The sequence below is a fragment of the Fusarium oxysporum genome, chromosome 2, assembly GCF_000149955.1.
Source record: "Fusarium oxysporum f. sp. lycopersici 4287 chromosome 2, whole genome shotgun sequence".
NCBI lineage: Eukaryota > Fungi > Ascomycota > Sordariomycetes > Hypocreales > Nectriaceae > Fusarium > Fusarium oxysporum.
The window spans coordinates 1,637,282-1,649,932 of NC_030987.1; the positions used below are offsets into that span (position 1 = coordinate 1,637,282).

At 49.4% G+C, this 12,651-nt stretch overlaps 7 protein-coding genes and 1 non-coding gene across 8 annotated transcripts in view; 5 read left to right on the forward strand and 3 right to left on the reverse strand.

Annotated features, from left to right (window-relative positions):
* The window catches only part of FOXG_19189 (uncharacterized protein), a gene marked incomplete at its 3' end in the record, with an annotated part of 2,599 nt that extends 671 nt beyond the window's left edge, over positions 1 to 1,928 (forward strand). The window contains exons 4-6 of the mRNA XM_018399389.1: positions 1 to 609; positions 653 to 1,291; positions 1,323 to 1,928. Coding sequence (XP_018241799.1) covers positions 1 to 609; positions 653 to 1,291; positions 1,323 to 1,928 — 1,854 coding nt within the window. The remainder of the gene's footprint in view (positions 610 to 652; positions 1,292 to 1,322) is intronic.
* FOXG_06137 (uncharacterized protein) lies at positions 1,907 to 3,236 on the reverse strand. The gene is made up of 3 exons (XM_018384660.1): positions 3,103 to 3,236; positions 2,926 to 3,050; positions 1,907 to 2,875 (listed from the first exon to the last, which is right to left on the reverse strand). The coding sequence occupies exons 1-3, from the start codon at positions 3,127 to 3,129 to the stop codon at positions 2,005 to 2,007; spliced, it is 1,023 nt and encodes a 340-aa protein (XP_018241800.1). The 5' UTR covers positions 3,130 to 3,236; the 3' UTR covers positions 1,907 to 2,004.
* Positions 3,237 to 3,305: 69 nt separating this feature from the next.
* Positions 3,306 to 4,257, forward strand: FOXG_06138 (uncharacterized protein). Its single transcript, XM_018384661.1, has 3 exons — positions 3,306 to 3,460; positions 3,517 to 3,920; positions 3,982 to 4,257. The coding sequence occupies exons 1-3, from the start codon at positions 3,382 to 3,384 to the stop codon at positions 4,129 to 4,131; spliced, it is 633 nt and encodes a 210-aa protein (XP_018241801.1). The 5' UTR covers positions 3,306 to 3,381; the 3' UTR covers positions 4,132 to 4,257.
* Positions 4,258 to 4,345: 88 nt separating this feature from the next.
* FOXG_06139 (uncharacterized protein) lies at positions 4,346 to 7,208 on the forward strand (the record flags this gene model as incomplete). The annotated part of the gene is made up of 1 exon (XM_018384662.1): positions 4,346 to 7,208. The coding sequence occupies one exon, from the start codon at positions 4,346 to 4,348 to the stop codon at positions 6,842 to 6,844; it is 2,499 nt and encodes an 832-aa protein (XP_018241802.1). The 3' UTR covers positions 6,845 to 7,208.
* On the forward strand, positions 7,108 to 7,190 carry FOXG_19190. Its single transcript has one exon. It is a non-coding gene; the product is annotated as a tRNA-Lys (tRNA).
* A 506-nt stretch (positions 7,209 to 7,714) lies between the features above and the next one.
* On the forward strand, positions 7,715 to 9,866 carry FOXG_06140 (uroporphyrin-III C-methyltransferase/precorrin-2 dehydrogenase/sirohydrochlorin ferrochelatase). The gene is made up of 2 exons (XM_018384663.1): positions 7,715 to 8,242; positions 8,290 to 9,866. Exons 1-2 carry the CDS (start codon positions 7,933 to 7,935, stop codon positions 9,705 to 9,707), a joined length of 1,728 nt encoding a protein of 575 aa, XP_018241803.1. The 5' UTR covers positions 7,715 to 7,932; the 3' UTR covers positions 9,708 to 9,866.
* Positions 9,867 to 10,439: 573 nt separating this feature from the next.
* FOXG_06141 (uncharacterized protein) lies at positions 10,440 to 11,156 on the reverse strand (the record flags this gene model as incomplete). The annotated part of the gene is made up of 3 exons (XM_018384664.1): positions 10,440 to 10,776; positions 10,834 to 11,062; positions 11,123 to 11,156. 3 exons carry the CDS (start codon positions 11,154 to 11,156, stop codon positions 10,440 to 10,442), a joined length of 600 nt encoding a protein of 199 aa, XP_018241804.1.
* Positions 11,157 to 11,710: 554 nt separating this feature from the next.
* FOXG_19191 (uncharacterized protein) lies at positions 11,711 to 12,649 on the reverse strand (the record flags this gene model as incomplete). Its single annotated transcript, XM_018399390.1, has 2 exons — positions 11,711 to 12,457; positions 12,547 to 12,649. 2 exons carry the CDS (start codon positions 12,647 to 12,649, stop codon positions 12,063 to 12,065), a joined length of 498 nt encoding a protein of 165 aa, XP_018241805.1. The 3' UTR covers positions 11,711 to 12,062.
* Between the last annotated feature and the right edge of the window lie 2 nt (positions 12,650 to 12,651).

Genomic DNA, 12,651 nt, shown 5'->3' on the forward strand with positions numbered 1-12,651 from the left:
GCATGGAACTCGACAAACGCCTTTTTCGGCCAAATTCGTAATCTGGTTTTGGATACAACTGCCCTTCCCCCAGACTTTCATGCCGTGGGTATACACTGGCCGTCATCTCAGGCAACAGCTATCACCAACTGTGTGTTCCAACTGTCGACCGTTCCTGGAAATCAACACACAGGCCTTCTCATAGAAGAAGGCTCAGGGGGACTTCTCAATGATCTTTACTTCTTTGGTGGGGGAAATGCCACAGTTTTGGGTAATCAACAGTTTACAGCACGTAACCTCTGGTTCTCTAATGCCGACGTCGCGATATGGATGACCTGGGACTGGGGGTGGACTTTCAAGAGTACCGTGTTTAAAAACTGTCGAGTGGGCATCAAGATGGACGATTCCTCGTTTGGTGTTGGCTCTATCACGATCCTTGACAGTTGGTTCGAGAATGTTGATGTGGCTATTGCTACAACACGCAACAGTTCACAGAGTATCAGAAGCACAGCTTCTTTGGCGATGGAAAACGTCAAATTTCAGAATGTGAACAACGTTCTCATGGGCCCTGCAGGTACTGATCTGGCACGTTCTGCTATAGCACCAGTGGAAAGCGCTGTTTTCCTGATGGTAGGCCAACTCACAGAACTGTGAACATTACTAACAGAATCAGGGGCACTACACGAACTGGGAGGGCACATTCGATGCGACGGCCCTTTATCCGCTTCCTTTCACTCGGAGTCAAAATCTCCTTGATCGCAACATCTACTATGAGCGATCAAAGCCTCAGTACGAGCAAGTTCCAGGCAGTTCCTTCATCTCAGCAAAAGCAAATGGTGCATACGGTGACGCATCACATGATGACACTCAGGCGCTCAATGCCTTATTCCAGTACACGGCGGCAAAAGGGCTCATTGCATATCTCGACGCAGGATACTACATGGTTTCAGACACTATACACATCCCACCGAATGCCAGAATTGTGGGTGAAGCCCTTGCGTCGATCATCATGGGGACAGGACCCAACTTTGGGGACCTGAACAAACCTCGGCCTGTCGTTCAAGTTGGTCGCCCCGGTGATGTTGGCCATATAGAGTGGTCAGATACAATAGTATCAACGCGTGGGCCAACGGCAGGTGCCGTCCTAATTCAGTATAATTTGTTCGCTCCTGGAGCCCCCTCAGGCATGTGGGATGTACATGCTCGCGTTGGAGGCTTTGCCGGGACATATCTTCAAGTTCCAGACTGCCCTGCTATCAAAGGGACAAACACTGTTAACCCGAGATGTCTGGCAGCATACATGAGCTTTCACGTAACAGCTTTCGCTGGGGGTCTATTCACAGAAAACTGTTGGGTTTTGGTTTGCAGATCACGACCTTGAGGATCAAAAATACCAACGTGTTTCCATTTTTGCAGGACGAGGAGTTCTTGTGGAGGCACAAAGAGGCCGCATCTGGCTCAGTGCATCTGGCTCAGAACACCATGTTCTGTATCAGTACCAACTCGCCAACACCAGAGACGTTTATATTGGCCACGCACAGACAGAACAGGCATACTTTCAACCCATACCCGTGGCCCAATACCCATTCCCGCCTGTGACAGCACTGAACGATCCAAACTTTCAGCAAGACTGCCAGAACGACCCTGATCCAGCTGGATGCAACATAGGATGGGGCATGAGAATTCTCAACTCCAGCAACGTTGCCGTCTATGGGGTAGGGTTGTATTCGTTTTTCACGAATTACAACGACACCTGTGCTAGCAACAAATCTCCAGGATATTGCCAGGCGAGAACTTTGAGCATTGAAGGCACCAGCGCTGGAACGAGGTTTCTAGGATTGACTACAGTGGGCACCAGGATCATGGTGCATCGAGATGGGATGGATTTGGCTCCGGCTAGTGACAACAACAGCACATTTGCAGATACTTTGGCTTTGTATGTATCATGAGCATTTGACATACTTTTTTGACGTCAGATAATGCAGGGGGAAGCTTAACAAGGGTATCGTTCGCTATACCAGTAAACTAACTAGAATCCCAAATACCTCTCAATGTTGCCAAAGCAATAAACACAGCTTCATCTGTCCTGATATTCCGGCATCCTTGACCAGGCAAAATATTAACCCAGTGGTCGAACAACTCCTTGGTCCTGGGACCCTGGATGTCCATACTGCTGAGCTCTTGGTCGTTCATTGCCGCAAACTCCAGACCTCGCGGGCCACCAAAGACAATGATAAGATGGTTGAAGTTGACTCTCTTAGACGGCGGGAAAACCCTAGAGGCCGGGATACCACGTTCGGAGGTGCCAATACTAACATCGTACCCATTCTCGTAAGGACTCTCAGTGAAAACATTGGAGAGGGAACTGGCCCTTCTTACAGTGTATCCCCAATAGTAGCCGCCCTCAGTTCTTGGTGCAGCAGGATGCACAGGTTCAGGGTATTGGGTCTCATCCTCGGAGAACTTGAGTGTTATCCGTGTCTTTGGAGGAATCTTAGCCTCAACCTCGACAGGCTCCCCCAGGCCAACTTCAACGAGCGAACCGGAACCTGTGCTAGTTTCACCAGGAATAACTATTCCTTCTCGATAAGAGATCCAGTCCTTGGGGTTTGGGTGGTGGGGCATGTCGAGAGTAGGCAACATGGCAGTGAGTCGCAGGTTAGGGTGGAGAGGGAAGAGGGCTTTGCGCATAAATGGCGGCGCCTCTAGGTAGGTTAGAATGTGCGTGAGGAAATGGCATGGGTCGGTGTCGCCTGTGTAACTGTTGGTATCTGTGTGACGAGGTCGGGCCGAGAGAGGAGAATCGTCAAAAACAACCACTTCATCGACAGAGAAAGCAGCAAGGGCACGAGCAATCCGCGCGGGTTGGTTCATTCGCTGGTCAGCAGAAGCAAGGCTGTGATTGTTAGTTAGTACGGGAATAGCTACTACCAGCAAGCTACATACTCTGAGAGAATACTGCTGGGAACAGCAACGGAGACGGTCCATGGTCGACCACCTTCAATTGGGTCAAATATCGTGGAAGGTCTGGCGGAACCTCCCTCCCGACCATTATGTTCGGTTTTGCGTTTCTGTTAAAAGTTAATACATTGGTGTGAATTTAGGGGTTGATTGATAACTGACTTTAGAGTTACGCTCTGAGTAAGACATCTTGCTGTTAAGGATTGATAAGATCCGAATAGTATAGATCACCTCAGGTAAAGTTGCGACAGCCAGTTCTAAACAAAAAGTTGTGATAGTGGGGCCAAATGTCCGGCAGAATCTTCCCGCCTTTGTCACCGCCTACCTAACACGGAGCTTTCGAGGGTCGCCCGCGCTTCGTCAGCATCATAGCGAACAGAATGCGACAAATGTGGCCTTTCACGACAAGCAAACAGACTCAACAATAACGAAATCGCAACCATGAGCGGCCCCATTAACATTGCTTCTGAGTCCGAATGGAGCAGTCTCCTCTCGGGTACAAATGTGGTGATCGCAGATTGTACGTTCGAACATTCCGCGAACACCCATATGATCACTAACACTACTTCTACTAAGTCTACGCCGACTGGTGTGGTCCCTGCAAGATGATCGCGCCTACATTCGAAGCTCTCGCCAAAGAACACTCACGCCCGAAGAAGGTTGCCTTTGCAAAGGTCAACGTCGATAACCAGTCCGGCATCGCTCGAGCCCAAGGTGTTTCCGCCATGCCGACCTTCAAGATCTTCCACAATGGCACCTGCATCGAGACCATCAAGGGCGCCAACCCTCCCGCTCTTACGGCAGCTATCAATAATGCGGTCAAGCTTGGCGGACCAGCTACTGGCAATGTTTTCAAGACTCCCGGGCGAACGCTCGGTGGCGAGTCACGATCTGCCTCGCTGTCCAAGCAGTGGAACTTGAAAGGCTTTTTCGATGCTCTAATAGCGTTCTTTGGACTATACTTTGTTTCTTTGTTCACGGTAAGTGACTGACTGTCGGTCTATCAGTGTGGAATACTGGGGTTTGCTAATTAGATGGTAGTTTGACCCGTATAAGTCAGCGGAAGAGAGCCCTTTCAACCTTCATCGTAAACCGGCACCAAGAAACGCTGGTGGTTCGCAGAGCGCCGGTGGTGCCAGAGCTCCTCCACGTTCGTCCTTCAAGACGTTGGCAGATCTTGGTGGTGATTAAGAGAAACTTCGGGCATGGCGTTAACCGGTATAGGGCCTACATGGGCATGGTTATTCAATCTTTTCAGGCGAACTTACTATACAGTTCTAGAATCATTCGACTCGTTCATATGATCTTGACTCTCCATTTTTCATTGCAGGGTGACCATTTAGCTGAAGCGTGAAGACAATTGCCACAAAGTCACGTGATTGCGCGTCAAGACAAAAAACTCCCAATGAAGCTCTTTAAAACTTCAACTCCATACCCTCAAATTTGTATAGTACGGAAAATGTTGTCGGCCAGAAGGATCCGAAATGCTTGTCCGAGGTGTAGTGCTTCTTCTTTAACGGTATCTTCACGGTTTTATTCTACTTCCACTCCTTTACTTCGCCCACAGCATATTTCTTCCTCCCGTTACTTGCAGCCCAATAGGAACGCAGCAATTACACAGGCATTTTCGACGTCAAGATGTTTGCGACAAGACACACAAACAACGGGACAAGCGTCGCCGGAGGAAATTGAGCAAGTTGTTCGAGACGCGAAACAGAGATTTCGAGATACTTTACCAAAAGGATACCTTAACGATGAAGAATATGCGGTATACGAACGATTATACGGTGCGCCGCTACGTGAGACGAGACCTGAAGATGTCGGTATTCCAGAGCATGCGGACATGGGACCACAACCCCCACGGCCAGATAATGAAGGTATTCTATTGAGGCAGCTTGAGGGTGGCGAATTTGAAGAGGTCACTTACGAAATTCCTATGAATGAGAGTGTTGAGGACATAAACGAGCCAATTCCGGAAACCGACTTGGAGGACCGCGCAATCGACCAAATGGTGCCAGGCTACGTCGATTTAGTTGCCAGAAGCCAACGAGAATACGATGCACTACAGAAGCTTTCAGAGGACTTCAAGGTCGCACAGCAGAAGCAACAAGAGGCTGAAGATGAAGCGGCGGCTCAGGAAGAAATAGGGATGGAACGGCTGGAGGAAGATACAGAAGCGACTTGGCCTGAGGAGTATGAGCATAGTGAGCGGGTCGCTGGCGAGGAGGCGCGATTTCACCCCTTGACTCTAGAGGGTCGCTTCTGGGGAAGTCCCATTGAGATTCTCTTGCCACAGGACGAAATGGTCATGCCGATTCGTGATCTTCTACAGCGAACTCATATCGATCACGTCAAGAGTGCCGCCGAAACTGCGTTTGGCGGTCCAGGTCTTCCTCTGTCTCCTGCGACACCTGAAGCCAAGAGGAATGGAAATATGTTTGGTGTTGGCCTTCCAGCAGATCAGCGACATATGACTGAGATTGAAGGAGATGCTTTCCTTGCAGGCTTCATGCCGCCAGCCTATGCCTCAGTGATGGCTACCCTCAAAGAAGTTCGCAAGCGAGTTGGCAGCAAGTGGCTTCAGTCCAAACTCAAAGATGGCAGTGGCATGAGCGTTCTTGATGCAGGATCTGGTGGCGCAGGCTTGATTGCCTGGGACGAGATCGTACGAGCAGAATGGGATTTACTCAAGGAAAAGGGCGAAGTCAAGGGGGACAATCCCCCAGGCAAGCGTACAGTCATTATTGGCTCTGATCGTTTACGACACCGCACCAAGACCTTCCTAGAGAACACCACTTTCCTTCCTCGACTTCCCGACTATGAGCACTCAGGAGAGATGAAGGGCGAGCATCTAGATGCGGGTAGCAAGCCTCAACCTCGCAAGAGCTACGATGTTATTATCGCCTCTCATCTCTTTCTGAAGGAAGAGCAGGACCACTATCGACAAGCAGTCCTTAACAAACTCTGGACCTTACTAAACAAAGACGGCGGTGTTCTGATTGTCCTAGAGAAGGCCCATCCTCGAGGATTTGAGGCTGTTGCTCATGTTCGAGACACCGTCCTCCGGCAGTTCCTTTTGCCTCAATCTGGAGAACCAGAGCTTGATAGCGAGGACTTCAACCCTGCATATCAACGCGAAAAGGAGCTCGGATATGTTGTTGCCCCCTGTACTAACCAGGGGCTGTGCCCGATGTACCAGACTCCTGGTAAGAGCAAAGGCCGCAAGGATTTCTGCCATTTTAGTCAGAGATTTGTACGTCCTGCGTTCTATTCTCGAATGCTTGGAAACAGCACGAGGAACCAGGGTGAGGTGGAGTTCAGCTATGTGGCCTTTAGACGTGGCGTTGCCAAGGAGTGGTCTATAAGTGGTAAAGAGGCAGCAAACCGGGCCTTCGAAGGATACGAACACTCTGACGAAAAGCCCGACATGCAGAGCCTGCCGCGATCTATCATGCCTCCGTTGAAGAAGAAGGGCCATGTTACCCTTGACTTCTGCACACCGGAAGGCAAGCTTGAGAGATGGACCGTTACCAAGAGCCAAAGCAAACTCGCATACCACGATGCTCGCAAGTCACGATGGGGCGACCTTTGGGCTCTTGGAGCCAAGACGCGAGTTCCACGCAACGCTCGTGCTGGCAAGGGGCCCGACGACGGTGGTAAACGAGCCGGACAAGGCAAGAAGCCCAGAAAGGTCGAGATTGTCATGGGGCCTGGCGGTATCAGTGCCAGCGAGAAGAACGCCCCTCGTGAGCGTCGTGGAAAGAACAAGATGGACAAGAAGAGCCGCCTTATCAAGGAGATTCTCGAGGCGGAGGAAGAGGAAGAGAGAATAATCGCCAAGCAAATGGATGAAGAAGTAGAGGCTGAACTGCAAGACGACTCTGACAGAAGAGGTCGATCATAGGTGGATGTATTATATGTAAAATAGATGTACCAACACTGGTTCGAGGCCAGGAAGTCATGATGAGGGCATTGGGCATGATGATAGATCTCAACACCAAAACAATGTAACGCTTTTATGCAATACACTCCTTGAAGCCTTCGAACCATGCTTAGTTGTCGTGAAGCACTCTCCCGCAGCATAATGAGCCTCATTCAAGTCATTCAGCGTACGCGGCGACTTCTTGAACGTCATTCCGAGGATTGAACCTCAACAATAAGAGCCACGCCCGGTTAGCTCAATCGGTAGAGCGTGAGACTCTTACGAGTACGCGATCTCAAGGTTGCGGGTTCGACCCCCGCATCGGGCTGTTCCTATAAATTCGATTGCGAGCGTTTGCGAGGCTTTCTTTTTTGTTTTTTTTGTGTTCTGTGATAGTTTGTGCTGCGGTGTCATGGTGATGTTTTTGGCGTGAGCCTTTACGATGATGCGTCAAACAAGAGACTATTTTATCTTTTTGTCTGCTCCTGACGAATGACGATTTAGGATCCAATTGGCCTTGCTATTCCTTCATCATGACATGGATTGAATCACTAATACGTAGGCGAAGTCCATATCATGGCCATTTGGTTATCACGTGTTTTGATATCAGATGGTTTTCTCGAAATTTGCATCTCCGCCCAAGAACCAAAACCACGGAATTTCATGCTATGCATCAGATCATCTTATCGCTTCCCACACTCAAAAATAACGTGCTTTATCGCAATTCTGACATCTCCGGTTGCGGCCCGCGGAAGTCGGCGATTGCGTTATCAAGGGTGTCTTTGGTGCCCGCCGACAGCCCGATTAGAGAGATGGCGTGAGTTTGAGCCAATGACACGAGCCTGATTTGGAGTCTTTGGAGGGGGAGGGGCAATGGGGTAACTTTTTTTTCTTCTATCGGCTCATGAGGGAGGAGCAGGGGTTCAGGGTCTAGTCTCGTTCAGTTCATGAGAGAGCTCTTTTATAAGCCGACCGAGTCTCGCAGTCGCGACATTTTGGTGCGTTTTTGCTGAGGTGAAATATTTCTTTTCTTTATTTTCTGTATAAGCAGATCAATCAAATTATTCGAAATGGCGTCAATAATACCTTCATCGCTTCTCGCAGCTCTCAACTGCAGAGGCAATACTCATCTCGTTATCGGCACGAACCCGCTCGCTGCGACTCGATGTACCCAGTCTCTAAGCTCTGGCGCAAAACCAATCCTTATTGCCCCCGAAGGCTCTGAGCTTCACTATGCTCTGCAGAAGAAGATCGACGATGGCAGTGTCCAATGGCACAAGAAGCAGTTCGAAGACGCCGATTTGCTAAGACTTGGGCGCGAGGAAGTGGATGGTGTAGTCGATGCTGTCTTTGTCACATCAGGACCACGAGACCCTCAAAGTAGGTCTTGTAACAAAGGACAAAGTCAATATACTAAAAATTATCAGGTCTTCATATTTCTGCCCTCTGCAAACGAAATCGCATTCCCGTAAACGTCGTTGACGCTCCTCAACTCTGCACATTCTCTCTCCTCTCGACACATACCGACGGCCCGCTCCAGATCGGCGTCACTACAAATGGCCGTGGCTGTAAGCTAGCCTCGAGAATTCGTCGTGATATTGCCGCTTCCCTCCCCGTCAACTTGGGTGCTGCCTGCACACGCCTCGGAGACGTCCGCCGCCGCATCCATGATGAAGACTCCCTAGGCGCTCAAGACGACCCCGCCTCTCTCGATGACTCGTACGACCAAAACGCTCAATTCAACCGTTTAATTACTGAGGAGGATGCGAAGAACCGAAGGGTGCGCTGGTTGAGTCAGGTCTGCGAATACTGGCCCCTGAAGCGCCTCGCTGCTATTACCGACAATGATGTTGAGGCGGTTCTCAAGTCATACCCCGGTAATGGCCCTGATATCAAGCGTGATCCTGGTACGCCAGAGAAGCGTGTTGGTACCATTATCTTGGCTGGTAGCGGACCTGGTCACCCTGATCTCCTCACCCAGGCTACTCATAAGGCTATCAAGACCGCTGATCTTATTCTTGCTGATAAGCTGGTGCCTTCTGGCGTCCTTGACCTTATCCCCCGCCGCACTCCTGTTCAGATCGCTCGCAAGTTCCCCGGTAACGCAGATCGCGCTCAAGAAGAACTTCTTGAGATGGCTCTCGCCGGAGTTCAAGAGGGCAAGACAGTCTTGCGCCTCAAGCAGGGTGATCCATATGTATATGGACGTGGTGGTGAGGAGGTGGCCTACTTCCGTCAACACGGCTTTGGAGACAGAGTATCGGTTCTCCCAGGTGTTACGAGTGCTTTAAGTGCTCCTCTTTTCGCAACCATCCCTCCTACGCAACGTGATGTTGCTGACCAGATCCTGATATGCACTGGCACGGGCAAGAAGGGCAAGGCTCCTTCACCACCAGAGTTCGTGCCCAGCCGTACTGTGGTCTTCCTCATGGCCCTTCACCGAATCAACGGCCTCATCCGTGAGCTGACCACTCACATCGAGCTTGAGCCTCTTGCTCCGGCTAATGAAGAGGCTGCTTCATCGCAGCCCCCTCCTCCACCAGAACCTACTCAAGTCTCGCCTGTAACAGGCGAGAGCAAGCGAGTACTCTGGCCCCGCAACACTCCGTGTGCTGTCATTGAGCGTGCCAGTTGTCCCGATCAGCGGGTTATTAGAACCACACTTGAGCATGTTGCTGAGGCCATTGAGACAGAGGGCAGCCGGCCTCCAGGTCTCTTGGTTGTTGGACGATCTTGCGAGACTCTTTTCACCCCTGAAAAGGGTCGAGCTTGGGTCGTTGAGGAAGGATTTAGAGGAATGGAGATAGAAGATTTCACTGTCGGCCTTGATGCCTTGCAAGCATGATTCATGATATCCTATATGATTTGGTTTGGAGTTTACGCGGGCATGATAAAGGTTGCATAGCTGGAGTTGGGTACATCTGGATATTACTTCTACATAGACTCATATCAACAACGATCATTACTATCCAATATTTATTCACTCTGCACGCGAGCGCTTCGTGTTTAGCGGTGCATCGCCGTCCTCCTCTGACGGTCTCTTGCTTGCCAAAGTTTTCCGCAAGTCTTCCTGTCCAGGCTTTTCCAATAGGACCAGCTCTTAATACTTCTCATCATCCGAAAAACCTTTTAAGTAGTCACCTCTCAACCCACGGAGCTGGCTCCCCACTTCTCGAAAGGCTTTTTTTGCCAGTCGCGCAATTCCTTGTCGAAATTTGTCCCCAGCTTTGTAATCGTCAGCTGGACCTTTAAACCAGCCTCCATTCTTTTAGGTGAGTAGATCGGATCTCTTAAACGATACTCAAGGTAGTGCAGGTGTGCGCGATCGATTGACAATTCCCATTATTGCTGTTCAGGATCCTCAAGGAAAGCATCAAGCCATTGACAGTCTTTGCACTCCTCTGTTGTAGTCCTACAGGGAGGCTTCTTGTGAGCCCATCCTACCAGTTCGTCTGGCCGGGAATTGATCGGACGATGGGGTACCTCTCGCAGCGCGGTTTCCAGGAAACACTGCACTGCTGGAATTGTAGGCGCCTCATTTGCCTCCAGAATCTTGATAAGAGGCTCAAGAAATTTGTCATATATGCCATAGTTTTCGAATGGGAGCCAAAGCTCCTTGTTCTCGTTGAAAGTTTTGCAGTTCCGCTCCAATATCCGCAAAGCTTCTTGTCCCGCACAATTTGATATAGCCTTCTTTCAGCTGCTCGACGAGTTCACTGCCTTGAGACCACCGGCCCGTGGTCAGACCAGATTTGAGCTCTTCTACTGGGAAATCCAATTGTCCATCATGTTCGAGGGTGAATTTGTAGAGCTCAGAGAATGTCTTGAATGAACCAGTCCTCTCAGATGACATGTGCTGTAGAAGAAACAACAAAAGGGAGCTTTCAGCTCTCGGTACGATTTTCTGAAGAAAGCTAGCAGTGTTAGTAATTTGCTCCTCTTGAGTCACGCAACATCTCTGACCAACTTACGTTTGAAGTATCCATTCTTCATCTCCACTGCGCTTTTTTAGAGTTGAGGAGGAAAAATCGGTGGTCATGCTTCCATGAAGCCTGAGATCGTATCTTTCTTCGCAAATGGGATCTGCCCAGACCTGGAAACTCTCAAATAGAGGGGGGGTGCTTTGCCAATGACTTGAAAGCAGCACAAAAGGAATCGAAGTCTTTAGCTGAAACAGTGTCGTTGATGAGTTCTTGGAACCTATTGTGCTTATGTCAATATTGTAAATTTCATGGCAAAGCCATAATGAGTTCGACCTACCAATAATTCCAATCGATCGCTTGTTCTTTGTCATCGAAGTGCTTTCTCAGATGATTTACCAGCCCTCAGCTAATGTCCTCTCCGTGCGATCGGAAATTCTTTCTGAAACATTCCAGAAAAATCTTCGTGTTCTCAAGCTCCAAAGCACACTTCGAGATAAGGCCTAGAACTCAACCCTTTGACCATAGTTGCATGCGGAGACACGAAGCGTTCTCCATGAAAGCTGTAGTAATTTGTCTTGAGTATGGATCATCTCGGTATTTCAAAAGATCTTGATACACCATTTCTGTCAAAATAATCCTCTTTTATGGTGCAAGACGGTCTGTAAGAGACCCTGTTCGAGTATAACTGGTGAAGGTACTCCTTCGACATAAGATAGGCTACCGTCTTGTGATAATGAAACACGCGCGGCTCTTCGGCCTTACCAAACAACCCCCCTTCATCCTCTATATCAGGGGCTTCCCTCCCAATATCGTAGTCCAAGAAATCTTCAAGGTTGAGAACGAGTTCTGAAGAAAGTTGATCACCGTTCAGATTTTACAGAGTCCTGAGGGTAGTTTGATCTTGGTACTCATCACAGTCATCTATGTCAACTTGGAAATGCGTTGTTTGTCCAAACATGAATTAGAAGCAAGCTTCTGAACAGATCTCGTCCAAATAGCGCCCAATGGATCGATCGCGGCCTTTAAGATTTCTCAAGCACAAGCTTGACTCTGTGTAAAGGTGGTCTAGGGGGTACAGAAGTTTACCGACTTTGGGGAGGTCAGTCCGAAACCTAGCCAGCATGGATTTGAGATCCTTGGTTTGATGGAAGAAGGTGGAGGCCGATAGCTCATCTTCCCCCGTTGCAAAGAGTTTGTAGGTGAGGACGAGTCGATATCCAGATGTCAGTCGCTCGACTTCATGTGTCACATCTGAATACCAGGACATGGCTGTGAGGTCAAACTCGGGAGTTTTGGGCTGTTGAAAGACGTCGTTTTTGAGATCCAAAGGACAAGCAAACGTTACAGCCCTCATATTGCGAGGGAAGACAGACGACAAGAGTTCCGATCATGCCTTGTTCCTTTTCTGAATCTTTATGGGGTTGGAAGAACGATCCAGGTTCGTAGAGGAGTAGCTTGTGAGGATCGGCTCGTAGTTCGAACAAACCGAGTCCTCTGGCCGTATAGCGCAGTATCCTTGAGCTAAAGTCCTCGAACCAGTTTTTGTTCACGAGATTGAAATCCGAGGCATCGAGCTCCCATGTATTGCGTACTGAAGTGTCGACGACCGTCCTATTACGATGGTCAAAGGGCGCCTGTTGGCAAACGCTCTTTATTGCCTGCGCATCATCCTCTTTTAGTGTTAGGCGGATAGGACGATCCCCTTCAATTACAGCCTGGATTCGCATATTCAGCGTAAATATCGAAGGTACTAAATGTCACCGGTGGATCGGATCGAGTCGAGCGTGCGTGATAACGCATGAGTACTCTCGGCATATTCGTCAACTGAGGAACTTTCAGATCCCTCATCTGAATAGTCGGACATGG

Coding starts and splice junctions, on each gene's coding strand:
- FOXG_06140 (XM_018384663.1), top strand. CDS start 7,933: ATGGCGTCAATAATACCTTCATCGCTTCTCGCAGCTCTCAACTGCAGA. Junction 8,243..8,289: donor AGGACCACGAGACCCTCAAA/GTAGGTCTTGTA, acceptor AAAAATTATCAG/GTCTTCATATTTCTGCCCTC.
- FOXG_06138 (XM_018384661.1), top strand. CDS start 3,382: ATGAGCGGCCCCATTAACATTGCTTCTGAGTCCGAATGGAGCAGTCTC. Junction 3,461..3,516: donor AAATGTGGTGATCGCAGATT/GTACGTTCGAAC, acceptor ACTTCTACTAAG/TCTACGCCGACTGGTGTGGT. Junction 3,921..3,981: donor ACTTTGTTTCTTTGTTCACG/GTAAGTGACTGA, acceptor ATTAGATGGTAG/TTTGACCCGTATAAGTCAGC.
- FOXG_06137 (XM_018384660.1), bottom strand. CDS start 3,129: ATGTCTTACTCAGAGCGTAACTCTAAA. Junction 3,051..3,102: donor ACTCAGAGCGTAACTCTAAA/GTCAGTTATCAA, acceptor AACTTTTAACAG/AAACGCAAAACCGAACATAA. Junction 2,876..2,925: donor CCCAGCAGTATTCTCTCAGA/GTATGTAGCTTG, acceptor TAACAATCACAG/CCTTGCTTCTGCTGACCAGC.